This window comes from Hyperolius riggenbachi, chromosome 9 (assembly GCF_040937935.1).
Source record: "Hyperolius riggenbachi isolate aHypRig1 chromosome 9, aHypRig1.pri, whole genome shotgun sequence".
Lineage (NCBI taxonomy): Eukaryota > Metazoa > Chordata > Amphibia > Anura > Hyperoliidae > Hyperolius > Hyperolius riggenbachi.
In genome coordinates this window covers 109465076-109485333 of record NC_090654.1, presented here as the reverse complement: position 1 = coordinate 109485333, position 20258 = coordinate 109465076, and the positions used below count along the sequence as shown (strand labels likewise).

Sequence of the window (20258 nt, the reverse complement as noted above, 5' to 3'; positions counted from 1 at the left end):
CATGCAGGGTTCTTCGAGTCATAAGGCAAAGTAAAAGAGACTATTTTCTCCAGCCCCTTGCAGCTGTCTGTCCCACGCTGACGGCTGCGAACGGCCCGGGATCCCGTGCACTGTGCGACCCTTGAGGTCCTTCGTACTGCGTCTGCGTGAAGCACCTCTGTCAATCAAGCCCACGTCGTGTGTGGCGTACTGCGCAGGTGCAGTAGTTATGTGCCTGCGCAGTACGCCGTGGGCTTCATGCAAGCGCAGTACGGATGACCTCGAGGTCGCACCATGCACGGGATCCCGGGCCGGCGGCAGCGAACAAAGCGGTCAGCGTGGGACAGACACCTGCAAGGGGCCGGAAAAAGCCCTAGGTAAGTAAATCGGCTTTCCTATACTTTGCCTGATGACTACTTTAACAGGATAAATTCTATGTGATTTTTTTTTTTTTTTGCTAGAATGCTCCAGCAACTTTTCGGACGTTATGTGGATGCCACAATGCACAGATTAAAGAAACAACTAAATGATGACATCAAATAAGATCAGGTTATTAATTAGACCAAGTACAAGAGGGTTTTGCAGAATACCATCATAAACAACGCTTTCTCTTTGCAAACACCAACTGAGGCAATGAATTCACATTGCCTCGGAAACAGAATCAGAATGCTGTGCAACAGGATAACTTTCAGGATCTTTAAACAGTGATGACAGTCCACAAAGTAGATACATGGAAGTATTGAGGCACGTAAAGGACACCTGAAGTGTGTGTAATATGCAGGCTGCCATATTTATTTCGTTTTAAGCAATACCAGTAGCCTGGCAGCCCTGCTGATCCTCTGCCTCTAATACTTTTAGCGACAGACCCTGAACAAGCATGCAGCAGATCAGGTGTTTCTGACATTATTGTCAGATTCAACAAGATTAGCTGCATTCTTGTTTCTGGTGTGATTCAGACACTACTGCAGCCGAAGATATCAGCAGGACTGGTATTGTTTAAAAAGAAAAAAAATATGGCAGCTCCCATATCCCGCTCGCTCCAGGTTTCCTTTAACTATGCGTCTATATGTTTTGTAAGAGAATCAGAATAAGAACATCAAGGGGCCTCTTTTAGGATTTTGAAGGGACTCTGGAATAGGATGGATATTGACGCCGTCATTCTTAATTCCTTTTAAATAATTCTAATTGCCTGGCTTTCCTGGTGATCATTTTCCTCCAATGCATTAAAGGATATCTGAGGTGGGAAGAGGGGGGAGGGGATATTTACTTACCTGGAACTACTTCCAGCCCCTAGCAGTTCATTAGGTTTCTCGCTGTAGTTCTGATGTTCGCTCGCAGTAGTTCTGTAGTTCTGATCCGCAGCCACAGTTGTGGTCATGGCTACTGCATAGGCGCAGTTGTAAAATTTGCAGCAAAAAATAATCAAACGCAATGCCTCTTGTAAAATCTGGTGGGCACACTGTCACCCGAAACAATCATGAACTAAATGATTGTACAGGGCTTTACCCACCCCAAGCCTTTGAACCAAACACCGCCTCCTGCTTTACCAAGTGTTTGTCTGAAGTCTTGTCTGGCATTGTTACTGGCAGCATATGGGCTCAGGTCCAGCCTTCCAAGCAGGCAGATTGCCTGAAAAAAAGTCAGCACCATCAAAATGTATAAGAGCAATAAAAACGGTAAACTAAAAATCTCTCATACACAGTAGTGCCTATTCTGAAGATTCTATACATACGTCAGTTAGTAATCACACTATAAAGATACTGCAGTTTCTGAGGTTAAGAAAAAAAAAGTTTCAGTGTACTCCTTTCAATATATGTGCATATGATATGATCAGTTTCAATAAACGTTACTTACAGGGATAAAATAGAAAATCTATACACAACCACAAAAAACATGGACATAAAAACAAATTGAGATTGTTACACCGTGGTTTCCCATTAGGCCCCATTCAAGCTGCACTAGAGTCAGGTATCTTGTCCTTGATGTATGGACCTGAATTCATTCTGTTATGATTACACAGCCTAGATTGTTGGTTAATGGAATCTACAGCATATAACTGGTACTTTCACGTGTACTGGGTACTTATTTGAACAAATAGCAGCAGCTTTAGAGAGCCAAACCTTAACATAACATTAAAAAAGATTGTTGCCTATAGCTTAAATGTTATACTGTACTGCAATAGACAAGAATGTTCTTTACTTTTGTGTGATTAAAGTGTATCCAAGGCGATAGGTCACATGATGAGATAAACGTGTATATACAAAACATATTAACCACCTCACCTCCAAGGGTTTTTCCCCTTAAAAAAACAAAATCTATTTTCACCTGTCAGCGATCCTTCAATTAATTCGCCTATAAATTTATTACTACTTATCACAACGAAACAATCTATATCTTGTTTTTTTTGCCACTAATTAGGCTTTCTTTGGTGGTACTTTCTAACTGCGTTTTAACAGGAAAAATATGAAAAATTAAAACCCACATTTTATTTGCCAATTTGTCCAGGTTATTAAAATGTTAAAAATTTTAGCCCATCACTAATTACAAGCCAGTAATTTTAAAAGTAACAGTAATACACTTTTTGACTTACATATTTTAAAAAGTTCAGGCCGTAAGGTAACTATTTATGTATTTTTTTAAATTGTATATTTTTTTATTTTTACAAAAAAATTGGGGGCAACTATTGGGCAGTGTGGGAGGTAAGGGGTTAATTTTAAATGTAAAAAATGTCAATAAAAACAGTTTGCAGATGTAATTTTACTATTTGGCCAGAAGATGTCCTCGCGCATAACTTTCCTATGCGCATTTTTACTACGCAAACAGGACGTAATGCGTGGACATGTAAGTAACTTTTTTGTGAATGACGGCGCAATCTCATTGATGGCCGTGGTCATTCACACAGGGACTTAGTTCCCATTCATTGACCTAAGTTCCCATTCATTGATCTATGTTCCCATTCATGGATCTCCCATCTAGAGATCGGTGGTGGTAACCAACGCGGGGGGAAGAGTGAGAGTGCACGCAGCAAAGGATGTAGTAGTTACGTCCCTGCCAGAAGAAATGGGGAAATGCAGAGAGACGTAGTTACTCCTCTCGGGGGGAGGGGGAGTGGTTAATAACCAGGCTGTTTTACATTGCTGCCTGAAAGAGTTAATTTCTAGGCATGGAAGTGACAGCATCTGTCTTGTCGGGAATATAGTAATCACTGATGAGCTAATTACAGCCATAAAACATTTCCTGGCAGAATAAAACCTCTGAGACCAGGGAGAAATACGAAAAAAAATTTGTTCAATCGTTCATGTATTTTAATTCTGACGCTTAATAGGCTGTTATTGATTAGAGACAGTAGAACATTCAACCTGCTTTATAAATGTGTAAATATAAAATAAAACAATGGGAAACAAAGTAAAATTTTTAGGAGGAGAATAAATATAATTGGTTATCTCATCAGTTTATTATCACCTCAGGTTTACTTTAAGTGATCAAGCTGCATATGTGTCCGGACCAGCACCCAAGTCTCACCCTTCTCAACATCCAACTAAACATACACAATGCGATTCACGTCAGCTATATCCGTGGCTTCAGATGACAGGGAACAGAATAGTGTCATATCTTGATCAAGTTCATTACCTGAGCAACTGTGTAACCCAAGTTTATTTGAAGAAAACAAAAAAACAAAAAACAAAAAAGTTTACATTCTTTGCAGTTTGTAAAATAAGAATTGATTGCTGGTATGAGTTGTGATTAGAAAATGGAAAGTTTTCAAGTCCCAAATCATGAGCACAGACTTTGCGCTGGTTTAAAAATAGTGGCAGGGTTTATACACACCAGCATGTGATCTGCCGTGAAGATTTCTATATCATATTGCTAAAACACAATCTATAATATCGTATGTACATCCAGTTATAAGAAATTCCCAGTGACGTCTTTTAAAGTGATCTTCCTGGGTATGATCAGCAACAAAGGCCATACGATGCTACTCACCACTGGGGACCAGCTAACTGAGCAGCCAGGATATGGGCCTATGTTTTTGTTTTGTTTTAAACAGTGTAACAATAAACCTGACCAACCTATCACTTGCTGTAGAAATCTTTTTTTCTTCAGATCCTACGAGCACTGTTAGCGTTTCTGAACAATATGCATTATATACAAACTTACGTTTGAGTTTTAAAGTGAAAAATTACATTTCTATAAAAAGTAAAATTGTCCTCTCCATACTGGTACAATACAGGAAGCGTAATGCTAAATCTAGCATTTATCCCATGCACGGCATCCATGCCCCATTCAGAAGTGACTGTAGTTACGTATATCGATAAATATTTCATCTGTTAGTGATGTCTGCAAATACACAAATATCTTCTGGGTCCTGGAAGGCTACATCTGAGGTGACGGCTAGCCAATTAATAATCCTTTCTATCACATTTCGTAACTTAGGTTTTAAAAAAATATTATCTAAAAATAGAACTGAACTGGCTCTTCAGCATTTGAAAATTAACACTGCAACCCCTTCAACTGATCCGATTTCATCGCAACCACGAAGATGGAACCCACTGAGGTTCTGTGTCCAGTTTATTGATTAGCCGAAGTAGTTCTTGATAAGCCTTATCTAGGTCAGTATTCACAATAGCTGTGTCAAAGTAGTGCCCATTATTTTGCTCCATTTCTCTCGCTTTCTCAATAATGTCTCTCAGTTCTTCTGGCTGCAAAAGAAAAGAAAAGCAAATTGTAAAATCAGTGAAGTCTCCCAACTCAGTTCTTTGACAGCAGTGCACTTTAGATATATTGGTGGAATATAATCCTATCTGGGATCACCTATGTTCACTAGTTAAGTGACGCTGAAGGGGAAAAAAAACAACTTATGATATAATGAATTGTATGAGTAGTACATAGAATGAATAGAACAATAGTAGCAAAGAAGAGAGTCATTTTTATTTTCAGTTATATAGCTTATTTTGTAACAATGCATCATTCTCTAATATTTACAGTTTACAAACTACACACATTTTAAAGAGAACCCGAGGTGGGGATCTTAGAATAAAATTCATACACAGAGGCTGGGTTTGGCTATAGTGCCCAGCCTCTGTTGCTAGTTGAATCCCCCCTAAGTTCCCCCTGCGCTCCGCTCTAGCCCATAAATTACAGCCGGGCTGTCGGGCAATGTTTACCTCCCTAATGTCACTCACGCCGCTCCCCCCGCCTCCTGCAGAGCGCCGGTCCCCGCCTGCGTCCCTTCCCTCCAACCAGCGGGGAGGGAAGGGATGGGGCGGGGACCAGCGCTCTGCAGGAGGCGGGGGGAGCGGCGTGAGTGACACTAGGGAGATAAACATAGCCCGCTGCGACGCGCTGCGTGTCGACAGCGCGGCTATAATTTATGGGGGAGAGCGGAGAGCAGGGGAGGACTTAGGGGGGATTCAACTAGCAACAGAGGCTGGGCACTATAGCCAGACCCAGCCTCTGTGTATAGATTTTATTCTAAGATCCCCACCTCGGGTTCTCTTTAAGCTATGAAAACAGAGCAAAGCTAATGACTCTGAACTTTCCTGCAGTAAAAGCTTATCTGAAGAGGTCTTTCACTGTTTCTTTAATGTATAAGTGCTTCAGAAAATAACACTGTAGCCGACCAAAGATTGTCGGAGAGCTCAGAGAAACTCTTTTGCATAGATAACAACTGAAGTTTCTTAACTCTTCCTGTACTGCAAACAGAATTAGACTCATATCTTTGCTACTAATGGTCTATTTCTTAGCTGTGCTACACATACAAATCATTATATCATAAGTTTATTTTCACTTCAGATTCCCTTTAAGAGTGTCTAACGGTAGCCACACACCATACAAATTTTTAAATATCTGTTCAATTTAAGAATTGCAATAAATGTTTCTGACTGATTATAACATTTCAAAATTTATGACCAATGTACCAGATACCTATGTTTATTTTTTCCCCAATTATGATAAAAAATGATTGGAAACTGACAAAATTGCTAGGTTGTGTATATTAATAAGTTGACAATCTAACACACCATACAATCTTTAGAAAGATTGAAGAAAAATATCTGGCATTCCGGATCGATAAAAATCAAAGAAAATGGGAAATCCAATTGGATTTTTCAGTCGAATGGAAACAAACAAAAAAAAGCTTTCGATCTTTTCGGCAGATCCGATCGTTTTTATCGAATTACTGTAAAATTGGATAATTTTATTGTATCGTGTGGCCACCTTAAGGCTAATTCAAGTGCAGATTTAATTCCACATTAAGTGGGCAAGGGTTAGAACCAAAGTTTCCCTAATGATAACATCTTACCATTTATATGTAACATGAGGGACTATCTAAACAATGCATGCAAAATATAATCACTCAATTTACCTTTTTACTACATAGATTTGGTAATATTGTACAATTAAGATTGCATCATAAGTGGGCAAATTTAGACTTTTGCTTGAACTTGAGTCCATGGTAATAAGGGAAGAAAAAGGGGGTCAACACTGAAATCCTGTCAGGAGGTTTTACAGCTTATTCGTGCTACAAATATTTATTTTTCCATTAGTGTTTACACTGGTTGATTATTTACTTCTTCCTGTTTAGACAGGAAAAGGAATTTCTCCCCAAGGACATTGACAATAGTAAAAGTCTAACAGGATTTGTAACTCTTAAACTATTCAAAACAAAATGAAAACTGTTGGGTAGAGATGGTCTTTAAAAAAAAGCACAGTAAACTTGAATGAACAAACACTTATTTGTTATTTTTATGTCGTTTTTCCTAAACAGCAAATCATGTGGCTGAAGTTTTACTAAAGCCACCTCACTGTATTTTACAGGGCTGTGGAGTCGGGAGTTGGAGTCGAGGAGTCAGAGCAATTTTGGGTACCTGGAGTTGGAGGTTTCATAAACTGATGAGTCAGAGTCGGGAGTCCGAGTTGGAGGATTTTTGTGCCAAATCCACAGCCCTGGTAAGTATTAGGCCACATACAGACATCAGACCATAGTCTTTGGAAAATGAAAGATCACAGACCAATCTTACCACCCTTCCTGTAGTATAAGAGCCATACTCTACACAGTCTTTTCTATGGAGCTGAACTCCACATAAGAAAAAAATCATTGCAAGATGCTGCACACACAGATGCTGTACAGACACAAAAGATCAGTATCTGCCAAAAATCCATTCCTGCAAATTGCAATGATAGTCTATGAGATCTGCAGATCATCATACACACATGATTTAACTGACATTCATCTGCAGATCTGCAGATCTGAAAATTCATCCTGGTGGATCTGATCTGCAGATGAATGTCAGTTAAATCATGTGTGTATGATGATCTGCAGATCTCATAGACTATCATTGCAATTTGCAGGAATGGATTTTTGGCAGGAACAGATCTTTTGCAGATACTGATCTTTTGTGTCTGTACAGCATCTGTGTGTGCAGCATCTTGCAATGATTTTTTTCTGATGTGGAGTTTAGCTCCATAGAAAAGACTGTGTAGAGTATGGCTCTTATACTACATGAAGGGTGGTAAGATTGGTCTTTGATCTTTCATTTTCTAAAGACTATGGTCTGATGTCTGTATGTGGCCTTAGACTAGGGAGTTGAGGAGTCAGACTCCAGGTACTTAAAATGGCTCAGACTCAGAGTTGGAGTCAGAGGTTTCTTAAACGAAGGAGTCTGAGCTGAATTATTTTTGTACCAACTCCACAGCCCTGGTATTTTATATGGATCGAATTAGTTAGTCTGCCTTACCTTAGGATTTCTGCCTTCTTTTGCTAGTAATGCGCGCAATCTCTCCTGGGAAGGCGGAGCAATGAAAATGATGTATGGTTTCAAATCTGAATTCCGCAATGCTTTCAAAGCCTGTCAATGAAAAAAAAAATCATGTGAGTTTTCAGGCACCAAATGCTTAAAATGATATAAGATTCCCCATGACAATATTAGGGCTGTTTCACACGGACGTCTGCTGAGCTTTTGCTCGGCGCGGCGTTCAAACGCTAGCTTTTGAAGGCTTTTGGGAAGCTTTCAAGGCTAGCGGTTTGGGTCTCTGCACTTGTTTCCTGTCGTTTACCGCAAGAAGAGGCGCAACGCTGGGATCTACCACCAGGCTTTCATGAAAGCCTGCAAAAGCCAGCTCTGAACACTCCCATTCACATGAATGGGGCAGCGGTAGATCCCAAAAAACGCAGCGTTTGAAACACAGCAAAAATGCCCAGGTCAACCAGCCCCAATAGTGCACATTAGAGTGAAAAGTGGAATTTGAATGGATACTATGGAAAACACCTAACATTGCACTGGTTATCCTTATAAATTAGCCACTTTGCTCTCTAGGATCATCTGAAGAACACAGTGACTAAGACAGGTTTACCGCGATAACAAAGTGGCCAACAGCCAACAGTACGTTCTTACTATATTCTCTTCTACAGACCGTGTAACAGCTGCCATACCCTAAGGTCTGCTTCCCCTGGAATGCAGTGTCCATCAGCAAGATGGATACGGCACCAATGCAGCTGTGATTCCCCCCAGATTCCACAGCCGTTCCTATGCATGGCAATGGGGGTCTGGACACGATGTCTGAAAAAAATTATGCAAGCGCGATCCCGCTCTGACTCCCACGAATCGGAAGCAGCCTACTGAAATTAATAGGCTGTAGTTTTCGTGTGACAGTAGCAGAGGCAAACGGGAGCTGAATCCACAGCCAGTGGAAACAGTGGCTAATACAGCACAGTAAGATCAATGGTCATTACAGATTACCCAGCAGGCTCATGGTGAACCAGAACTCCTAGGAGTGTATGTAAGGGGCTGAAAGAGACCGAAAAGCCTCCTTACTAAAATGCTATGTAAAAACAGAAGTTTGCCTTCTTAAAATAGATGGTATTTGTGATTATTCAGGTTGGAGTATCCCACGGTGCATCACTGCTGAATATGCAAATTTGTAAGAACATACAAAATAAAACAAATAAGTACACAGTAAAAAGCTACTCTAACAGATTATGGCATTGTTTAGCTGGACATGCCTCAGGAGCATGGTCACTTCTCAAAATGCATCAACAAATGAACATACTTGGCTGTCAGCAATCTTGGGCAGCTGACCTTGCTAACCTCAGAGAAAACTGTCTTCATGTTTATATTAGCTGACCTCTCCCTTGTTATTTATCTGAGGAATGTATTATTCCACATGTGGGAGACCAAGAGCGTCTCCCTAAAATTCCACAAGAAAATGCTCTGGTGACAATTTAAGGTTGTTTCAAAATTTCTTGTTGAACCAAGAGGCTGACCAAGCATAACACAACTGTAAACATTCAAGCCTACCGCAAGTTCTGCCCTTTGGGAGCTCTATTAAACAATTGCTTATTGCTTTATTCTTTAAAGGGAACTTAAACTGAGAGGGAAATGGAGGTTTCCTTTTAAACAATACCAGTTGCCTGGCATCCTGCTGATCTATATGCCTGCAGTAGTGGCTGAATCACACACCTGAACCAAGCAATCCAGTCTGACTTTAGTCAGAGCACCTGATCTGCATGCTTGTTCAGGGCTATGGCTAAAGGTATTAGAGACACAGGATCAGCAGAACAGTCAGGCAACTGGTATTATTTTAAAAGGAAAAATCCATATCCTTCTCAGTTTAGGTTCCCTTTAAGCACAACACATGCCTTTGAAAAGGTTTGTAGCGGCAAATAGGACTTCACAGTTACAAAATGTTTTGTTTCCTACACATGACAAAACTACAGTACAAATTCTCAGGAAAAACTACACTACAAATTCCCTCGCAACTCAGGACTAGGTTATTATTCCTATTTTATTCAAAATAATCCAGACCTCTTAATAAATGTCTGAAAAAATTAATCACAGCGCATATGATAAAAAAGAAAGTGCAATTTTCAAGTGGGTGTGTTCACGTCTATCTAGATTTTAATATCAACCAGGAAAGTATTTATGTTCTCTCAGTGTTTGTGTAAGCCTGCTCCAACATCAAAACATTGTAAGGGCCCTTTTCCACTAGCGCGTTTGCACTAGCTGAATCGCAAACCGCTAGCGATTTTACAATCGCTAGGGTTTGCTAAATAACATAGGAATCGCGGTAGGTTATTTCCACTACCGCGATTCGTTTGACACTGACGCGAACGCGCGGCGGAACGATTATTGCCGTGATTTTGCTATGCGGTGCATAGCAAAATCGCGATCGCAAACGTCGGGTAATCGCCGGGAAATGTAGCACTTTTGCTGAATCGCAATCGCTAGCGTTCAGCGCGAACGCTAGCGATTGCTAGTGGAAAAGGGCCCTTAGGTTGACTGCTTCCTCCCATCAAGTTTGGTGGGAACACTACGTTACAACTGTGGCTGAAATTTGACTGAGCTCCTCTAAAGTAGATGACTATGCACCGTACAGCACTGGGGAAGATGTCTCGAGGATATAATAAAATAAAACAGGCACAAAAAGATGACAATCGAGCAGTTGTTAGCGTTAGCATATGGAGCATGTCCTTGTACATTGGCTGGTTGCATATTAAGCCCCCATACAGGATTTAGCACAGTCCACAGCATCATGCACGAACTAAGCAGTACTTCAACTGCAGAAGGCGGCTTGGTTCACACATAAAAGGGTGTCCAGTCCTGGCCTGTCATGTTTTTACAGTTGGCATGCATTTCTATGGTTGTGTTCACACATAAATCTGTCCATTCCCACTCCTGTTAGTTTCGTATGTTTCTATGTGTGTGTTTACACATAAAAGGTGTACATTTCCGGTCCAGTCAGAGAAAACTGATAGAAAACAGATGCATAGCTGGCAGGGCAGTAATGGACCAGAAATGTACAGATTTATGTGTGAATCAAGCCTAAGAGAAAGTTTAAAAAAATAATGTGTATAGGTGCCATCCAAACAAAAGTAAATCTGTGCATGCATAAGCAAGCAAGCAGCGGCTGCAACAGTAGACGAATAATCATCGAAGAGAAAATGTGCACATGTGCCATCCTGTCAGGTATCATAGACCTATATCTCACCAGACTGCTAGGTAACAAATTCAAGTTTAAGCACATGTGTTATGCTGGAGAATCAAACAGAACATTCTGCTAGAGATCCTGGTGACATGTGTACAAGGCTTCAGGGTATGCAGACATATCAACAAGAACCATCCCAATGTTCTTCTTATTACTAGGTTTTGTTAAATGGTTCTGCTATTCTGTGATATCATATAGATTAATATGATTCATTTAACCCTCTGGGGGATAATCCCGAGCTGAGCTCGGGGTAAGCCGCCACAGAGGATTTCTCAGGCCCTGGTGGGCCGATTTGCACAATTTTTTTTTTGTTGCACGCAGCTAGCACTTTGCTAGCTGTGTGTATATACTGATCGCCGCCGCTCCGCGCTGATTCTCCGCTACCCGCCGTGCCCCTCCCCCCCCCCTCCCCCAAGACCCCGTGCGCAGCCTGGCCAATCAGTGCCAGGCAGCGCTGAGGGGTGGATCGGGACTCCCTCTGACGTCACGACGTCGTTGACGTCATCCCGATCGTCGCCATGGCGACGGGGGAAGCCAAACAGGAAATCCCGTTCTGAACGGGATTTCCTGTTTGCTTTGATTGCCGGAGGCGATTGGAGGGGGTGGGGGGATGCCGCTGCACAGCGGATATCATGTAGCGAGCCCTGGGCTCACTACATGATTTAAAAAATAAAAAAATTTAAAAAAATAGTGCTGCGCCACCTCCTGGGCGATATAATTGTATCCCCCAGGAGGTTAAAGGTACATAAAATAGGTTTGGTCTGATCAGTCAACATTCTATAAAGTGTGATAAACATCTTATACATTCTGCCAGGGGTATGTAAAATTATGAGCACAACTATAAGCCCAAATGAGGAAGAAAATATGCCCAAACAGAGTGAGGAAATACTGTATATTCTGGCGTATAAGACTACTTCTTAACCCTTGAAAATCTTCTGAAAAGTCAGGGGTCGTCTTATACGCCGGTTGTCATTGATGCCGGGTGATACGCCCTATCCTGTTACTGCCTCTCAGATCTCGCTGCTGAGGAATGTAATGAAGCGGTGCAGGCGCACGTGTGTGAGATCTGAGAGGCAGAGGAGGAGGTAAATAGAATACAAGGGTGGGCCAGACGGATGAAAGAGGCGTGTTTTATGGGCACAACGCAATCTATTCTTCCATACCTCTCTTATAAACAGGGAGAGCTTACCAATCCGATTAGGGAGAGTTGACCAATCCAACCAGTCTATCCGCCTATATATTTTCATATACTGGGTACCACATACAGTACAGCACCAGTATCTGTTCATACATAGCACCAGTATCTGTTCATACATAGCACCAGTATATGTTTTTTTAATTTTTATTTGGTGTGCGTTGGAAGAGAGGGGTAGTCTAATGCAGCGAGTATGTCCCAAACTCTATATTTTAACTGGAAAAGTTGAGAGTTGTCTTATACGCCCAGTTGTCTTATACGCCAGAATATTTGGTATATCATAAGTGCTGCAGTTTGTCCACAAAGACAGACAGATTGGGGGAGGGGGTCTCTTGGATGTGATGGACATGAACATCTCTAGTGCCAAACTACATGCTGGGCCTGTCTGGGTGGGCCTGGGATCTTCTCCCAACACTTGTGTTTTTGACAGTTGACTATTTGATCATGTGGCACTATTGTGTATATGTGGGCAGTGCTTGATTCGCAGCCTGTTCACCGCTGTGTTACTAGTCTCTATATATTTTAGGAACATGATCTTTTGGTTGCTATTGGGACAGTGAGCTTCCTGTGTCCAACTGAGCTTTTGGGGGAGTTGGACTTTAAACTAATGTGGGAACTAGCCAAGTTGCTACATTCCAGAAATTATACAAAAGTAGATCAATGCATGAAATATGCAAAATACATCACACAATTGTATACCAGCTTGCCAAGAAAATAACAGTTTTCATTTGGAACTCTATTTAGAGCTGAAAAGGACATTGCAAAGAATGCTTTAAAAATACAGTTGTCCATTACTGCTGATGAATGTTAAATCAGTGGGAAAGATTAAATTGGAAACAAAGATTCACAGCTGTTCTGCGGGCTTAGAGACCATTATTTCTTATGCAACTGTAATTTAGTTGGATTTAGTAATTCTTGCTCTTTCAAAAAGAAAAAGAAATGTAGCATCTGTTCTGTATAAGGCTACTTTCCCACCAAGACGTTGCGTTTTAGGGGACGTTATGGTCGCATAACATGCCCCTAACGCAACGCATGGTGGTGTTGAAGTTGGATGTCAGATTGAGCCGCGTTATGCAGCTCTCAAAGCAGCCACTCCAGGTTAGTGATAGGAAGTCCGGATATTTTTAAGGATTCGGATCATTTGAATCAGATCATTGAAAAGATCTGGATCTTTGAACCGAATCATTTTACTAGGGAAGCAGACTGGGTGAAATTACTAGCAGGACAGGACTTTCCCTGCACTGTACATTCTGTATGTTCCTGTTTCTTCCAGACAGACATCGACTGTGAACTGAATCTTTCATTGTGATGATCCGGATGATTCGACTCACAAAAAAGATCCGGATCAAATGAACGAACTATGTAACTATCAGGTTAGCTGCTCGCAGCCCCTCCTCTTGAGTTTCCTGTTTGCATAATAAGTAGTAGCAGATTTGCATATGAATTGAATGCGAAGTGTGCAGAAAATCTATTTAGGTGCTACACACTGAGCTGGTGGCCATTTCAGATGCAGCCTTAGTGGTATGCGCTGGCGTTCTCCTCGCTGTCCAAATGAACGATTCGTTCATGATCCGGACAACACTACAGTCCTACCACGAGTCTCCACAGTGCAGTGAATATTAATTAGCCATGTGGCTGGCCGCATGGAGACCTCCTCCTCCTCCAGCATTACTGAGCATGTGCAAGCAGTCTAACGCTGCTTAGCCTAGTATAGCGTACAGCATGCAGCGCTTTGTTTAAACGTGCTGCGTTACTATGTAACGCAACGTGGGCACTGTGAACAGCCCATTGATTTATCCTTGCTGTGAGTTAGGCTGCGTTACCGGCTGCTGTAACGTGGGACTTTAACGTCCCACTGTGAAACCAGCCTAAAAGCATAATCCTTTGAATACTTTGTTCAATCTGTGATACCAAAGGTAATGTCACCAAGGCGTGGCACCAAAGGCTGGTGCCTCAAGCTTCTAGCCACGGTGGGTTCCTACCCCTGTGGTTTTTCCACATGTCCCTATTGCGTTCATCATTGCAGGGGAACCTCTATTTTCTCTTACGCTGCCCAATAATCCTTTCCCATTAAGCAATATGTGAACTGTGACACTAAGAATGCGATCTATGTGATTTCTTGCATGACTTGTTGCATGCAATATGTCAGCTGCACTGGTCGAAATTTGCGTTCACGTATTGGTGAACATTGTGGGGTAAACTGGAAAACCTTTAAAAAGTCGGCAGTTTCAAAACACTTTGAACTTTGCCACCAGGGTGACATGACTTTTTTTTTTTTTTTTTTACCATTCAGGGGATTAAAAGGGTATTGTGCTCGGCTAGAGAGGATCTCCAGAGGCTCCTCCTGCGAGGTGAGGCCTTTTAGAGTCACCTTACGGGCACTCGCACTCCAGCAGGTTTAAATGCTCAGTGGGACTTTAGTGTACGACTTCTGCTCAGGTCTGTTCCTCTTTTTTTTTCTCCCGCCTTTTTCTCTTTTTTCCTTTTTTGGTCCTATGCCCCCCCCCCCCATCCTTTATTTTCTTGCTATAATCTCACTTTTCTTCTTCTTTAGTAGGCTGCTGGGTGTCTTATTATTGTCTATGTATAGACATATTTACATTTTAATAATGCGTTTTATTTTTTATATGCATATGTATGTGTCTATTTAATATTATGTATTTTATGTGGATTTAAGCACGCTATTCCTGCTATAAAGCATCCGATTGCTGTTTACAGCCAGTCTACAGTTACTGAACCTGACACTTGCGACTGCAGTGCCTGTTTTCTTTGCTTTTGTCTACATTAAATCAGAATGTGTCATTCTGTCTTTGGGTGGGTGGTCCTTTCTTACCACCCATAAACTCTACCTACATAGACTCTACCTTTTTGCAGGTTCATTGCAACTAGGATTACGGGCATATCTTGAGCCTGATACGCATCAGTTGATCCTGTGGATGGAATGGTTTCCTGCGTCTGTCCTTTTGTACCAATAAAAATTACCGGTTTTATACTTCAATCCAGAGTCTGTGGATCTCACACTCCCTTCTACCATGTTCTGTCTGGCAAACTGGATCCTGCACCTGTGAGCAGTATATAGTAGGGGATTTCAGAGCTTTTTTGGACACTATCTTTTTGCTTCTAGCCAGGTTTCCTGGGTCTCCAGCCAGGTGCAAGTGCGTGCCTGAGTGAAGGATACATTGTTTTATCAGGGAACTTTATTATTAGGTGAGAAGGTAAATTAATGTACCATTTTTTTACCTGAGAAATCAGTAAATATGCTGAGGAGTTAACGGTAGGTTTTCCCCCATTTTATTGGCCTCATTGTAGTTTTTTTGTTGGCCCTTCATTAATATTTCAAAGTTATGATGCTCCCTCCATTATAGTCTCAACCATTACAAAGTTCCCTCAATTATAGTGTTTCACTAGAAATCTCCCTCTTTCAAGTGTACTCAATTACAGTACTTCACCCACAACAGTGACCCAATATGGTGCCTAGCTCCACACTATTGTCCACTCCGTAAGCAAATAGTGCAGAGAATGTTAGGGCCAACTGTATAGTTTTTTCCTCCATCTCTAGCTAGCAGAGATTCATATCCCTCAGCTACTACCTGAACTGCCATCTCCTCCACAAGGACACTGAACACATATTGATTAGTGATACAGATGCAATATAAACAAATGTACAGAGTTCAACTGTGAACAGGTTTACAAACATGGACTGCTCTTTGCTATGAATTTACATGCTCATACACATTCCTCGTCTCCTTAACTGGCTCAGCTGCACCACCAATGTGAGCCAATCTCGTTGGCTCACATTGATCACAGGGTCAGGAGCCAATGAAATCGGCTCCTGACCAGCTCACAGAGCTCTGCCATCATAGCCACAGCAGAGCCAGTGAGCTTCAGCGACAAGAGAGGAGCGTGATCGGCGGATCCGTGTGAAGTAGGTAGGCCCTTTTTTTGTACCAGCAGTCTCTGGGCCCTAAAGAGACCGCTGGTACTGACTTGATTAAACAATCTCCAGTTAGTAATGCATAATTCGTTTTACCCACAGATTTCAGAAGATAGTCCAAATGTTTCTATTACGGCATATGATACTGGTCTGACATTGGCTCTTTTGGAGATTTTCATTTGCTGATTTTCTCTTATTACTAACCATACACTGGCAGTGAGTACATTGGCATGTCTTGCGTTTGTTGGTGTGTACCATGCACCTGCACACCTAGAGCTTGCCTACTCTGTACCAATGTATCCACAGAACATTATAGTCTCTCTAGTATTTTAGGAGAATGATCTCTCTGAACAACACAATCTTTGCATAGGGATTGGACAGCAACAGAAAAACGCAGATACTTCCGGACTGTGTATGACTTTGGATATGGACTGTATGGTTTATAAAGGATGATACAATTTATCAGCTAATGCAGCAGACTGAAAATGCTGCTCCAGTGTAGTAATAAATGGTGTAATACCTAGGTTCTCAACATGTGGTACGCATACCCCTGGGGGTACTTCTGATGGGTCCAGAAGGTACTTGGGCTTGATGTATTAAATTAAGTTTAATAGATTTATGGTTTCAGAAAATAACAAATTCTATTCAAACAACAGCCAAACTAGTATTTCAGCTAATTAAAAACAATAGCAAACGCTTGGAAACGGTTTAGAAACCATTATCAAGTACCACTTTTAAGTGTATCTGTATCAAGAGGTACTTGAGATAGTTTTTACCATATTGGGGGTACTTGGCCAGCATAGGCTTTCAAAAGGGGAAAATACCCATGAAATGTTGAGAAACAGTTATAAACAAGTCAACGTTTTCACTTCAGCTCATGGTTAACATAACACTGTAAAAATAAAGTGTGAAGTTTAGTTTTAGGACTACTTACCTGTGTGCTAAGACTTAAAAGGCAAATCTTTCCAGAATTAATAACTTGTCTCACTGAATCAATACTGGTCCCGTACATGTTTTTCTCAAACTCTCCATGTTCTATAAATTTGCCAGCCGTTATATCAGTTTCAAACGTCTGTCTTGAAATAAAGTGGTAATCCCGTCCCGCAATTTCATTTTCTCGCCGGCTTCGAGATGTATCTAAAATCGGCACAGAAGGTGTCCATGAATATGAGCAAACATTACCATAGTTAACATTAAAACCATACAATAATAAAGCCAAAACAAAAGGTGCAACAATAATGTGAGTGACCGAAACATCTACCTGGAGTATCAACTTAAGTCAACAGTGACAGAAATTTGACAACTAATGATCACATCAAGAATGTAAGAAGGAACAAACCCAAAAACTGATTGACTAAAAACCAAACCAAAGAAAAATCTGAAGATCCTAAAAGAGGAATGCAAACTACCCCATACGAAAGGCTGTGAGAATTTCACACATAGCCTTCTCCCGGCATTCAAAGAATCACCCAATCTGAAATAAAAGATTTCATTACAAAGGAAAAAAAAGCAATATCAGGCTCGATATAGGAGTAGCAAGTTTAAAGGACTTACGAGGCCAACCTATACAAAAAAAAGTAAAAAAAGTTAAGTACCTGCGTTTCTTTAATAGACACGGAGGACGCCATCCGCGCCCTCCGTGTCGTTCCGCCGGGTCCCCGCCATTTAATAGCCCCCCCGGCCGGTCACGACCGCAGGGCCCGGGTCGGGCTCTCCTGCCTCTGCCAACATGGCCGCCGGAGCTGGCCGCGGCTGCGCAGTCCGCACAGCCGCGAGTGCGGCTGCGCAGCTCTAGGGCCAACCCCCCGATCCACGCTACTGTAGCGTGGATCGGGGGGTTGGCCCTAGAGCTGCGCAGCCGCACTCGCGGCTGTGCGGACTGCGCAGCCGCGGCCAGCTCCGGCGGCCATGTTGGCAGAGGCAGGAGAGCCCGACCCGGGCCCTGCGGTCGTGACCGGCCGGGGGGGCTATTAAATGGCGGGGACCCGGCGGAACGACACGGAGGGCGCGGATGGCGTCCTCCGTGTCTATTAAAGAGACGCAGGTACTTAACTTTTTTTACTTTTTTTTGTATAGGTTGGCCTCGTAAGTCCTTTAAAGAGAACCCGAGGTGGGTTTGAAGAATATTATCTGCATACAGAGGCTGGATCTGCCTATACAGCCCAGCCTCTGTTGCTATCCCAAACCCCCCTAAGGTCCCCCTGCACTCTGCAATCCCTCATAAATCACAGCCACACTGCTGACAAACAGCTTTTCAGAGCTGGCTGTGTTTATCTCTATAGTGTCAGTCTGCTGCTCTCCCCGCCTCCTGCAGAACTCCAGTCCCCGCCTGCATCCCTTCCCTCCTGGCTGATTGGAGGGAAGGGACGGGGGCAGGGACCGGAGCTATGCAGGAGGCGGGGGAGCAGCTGAGACTGACACTACAGATGTAAACAAAGCCTTACAGCACGGCTGTGATTTATGAGGGATTGCAGAGTGCAGGGGGACCTTAGTGGGGTTTGGGATAGCAACAGAGGCTGGGTTGTATAGGCAGATCCAGCCTCTGTATGCAGATAACATTCTTTAAACACACCTCGGGTTCTCTTTAAGGAAATCCTTCAGATGGTGCAGATCCACCATCCTAGTGTATCTTAGTGTATCTGGGTCTCATGGAACTTTGTGCTGCAAAATTCACAGTTTAATGAGAATCTGTGATTTTAAAAACTAAAACAAACTGATACTTACCTCGGAAGGGTGAAGCCTCTGAATCCAAATGAGGCTTCTCCTGTCCTCCTCAGCTAGGCCGATGTAGCGCTGGCACCCCCAAACTATTATTATCAAAAACATGGGCCTACCTGTACAGGCGCACTAGCAGCTTACCAATTGGATTGGGCTCCACTATACTGTGCAGGTGGCTCTCTTTAGGATCCAGAGGCTTCCCCAAAGTACCCACCCATGGGGCCCTTTATTTCCCTTCAGGCTCACTTTAAAACCACCAAACTAATGGCAATTACTGCAGAAGGTGATATAATTTAAAATGATTTCTGATGGACAATTTTAAATCCAAAAAGAAGACAATTTGTGGAACACACAATCTACAAAAGGACGATAATAAAATGATTTGTCACATATAGGTATGTGCATTTCATACCCATGTTTGTGTCCAGCTTGAGGGCTGGGACCCACTACGGATGCTTTGCGGAAGTGCTGCGATTTCCTGCAGTGATCACAATTTGGCTACTGTAGCAATCGCACCAGGATCACACCCAAAATGCTGCAAGCAACATTTTGCAATCGCAACACTGCTAGTGAAACACCACCCCCATTTCCCCAATAGGGATCCACTGGCATATTGCTTTGCCAATTGCCAAGCACTGCCAAAGCATGCCTAGAGGGTCCCAGCCCTTAGAAAACTGGTCTAAGCCATGTGACAAGCTGACAGTTTATATCGCTTTTAATAGCGCCAGTTGAAAATGATCAAATTGAGATTTGAACAGTCAACTTGGATCCAACGCAGCAGGTTTCTCTTTCCACAACAATTTACACAAATCAAAAGAAAAGGAGTGCACTTAAAATGCTTGACTTACAGTCGGCCGAATCAAATGTTCAAATCAGCTAGAAAATGTAACATTTGTATTTACCAAGGGGGAGGGCACCAGAAGTGATTTTTTTTGTTCTGTTGATTGAGTTATCCAATAAATAGCATCTATCTTACTTTAAGGACTTTGCTAACTGAAGTCCAGTACAGAAGTACAATTCAGAAGTTTTGGTAGAAGGTTAACTTTAGCATTTCCTTCACATTCGGGATTATACTGATCTTCCATTTATTAAGGTGGACAAACATTAAAAAACGTTTCTGTTCAATTTTACCACAATTTGACTAAACCAATCAGTTGTACCGGAAAACTGTGTTTTTGATTGAGAAAAAAATCAGAAATTTCAATTTTTCTTAATTTTTTTATGACTGGACTTGTTGGAAAATTCTGCCAAACTTTACGAAGAATTGTATAGTTTGTGATGGATTGTCAATTTGTAACCAACCAGAATAAATTGTATAAAACTGCTCAGTACATACCAAACTTTGTTTTTGGTTTAAACAACAAAAAAGGGTGGAATTCTGAAAGTGTGTGTATATACAGTATGTACATAATGAAAAGATGAAAACACTGTTTTTAGTATGTAGTGTGT

The 20258-nt window shown here is 41.9% G+C and overlaps 1 protein-coding gene across 1 annotated transcript in view; it reads right to left on the bottom strand.

Annotated features, from left to right (window-relative positions):
* Positions 1 to 3615: 3615 nt before the first annotated feature.
* Positions 3616 to 20258, bottom strand: part of PALS1 (protein associated with LIN7 1, MAGUK p55 family member) — a 119871-nt gene continuing 103228 nt past the window's right edge. The window contains exons 12-14 of the mRNA XM_068253321.1: positions 17026 to 17228; positions 7716 to 7826; positions 3616 to 4679 (exon numbers count right to left, since the gene is read on the bottom strand). Of these exons, the coding sequence (XP_068109422.1) occupies positions 4503 to 4679; positions 7716 to 7826; positions 17026 to 17228 (491 nt within the window). The 3' untranslated portion in view covers positions 3616 to 4502. The remainder of the gene's footprint in view (positions 4680 to 7715; positions 7827 to 17025; positions 17229 to 20258) is intronic.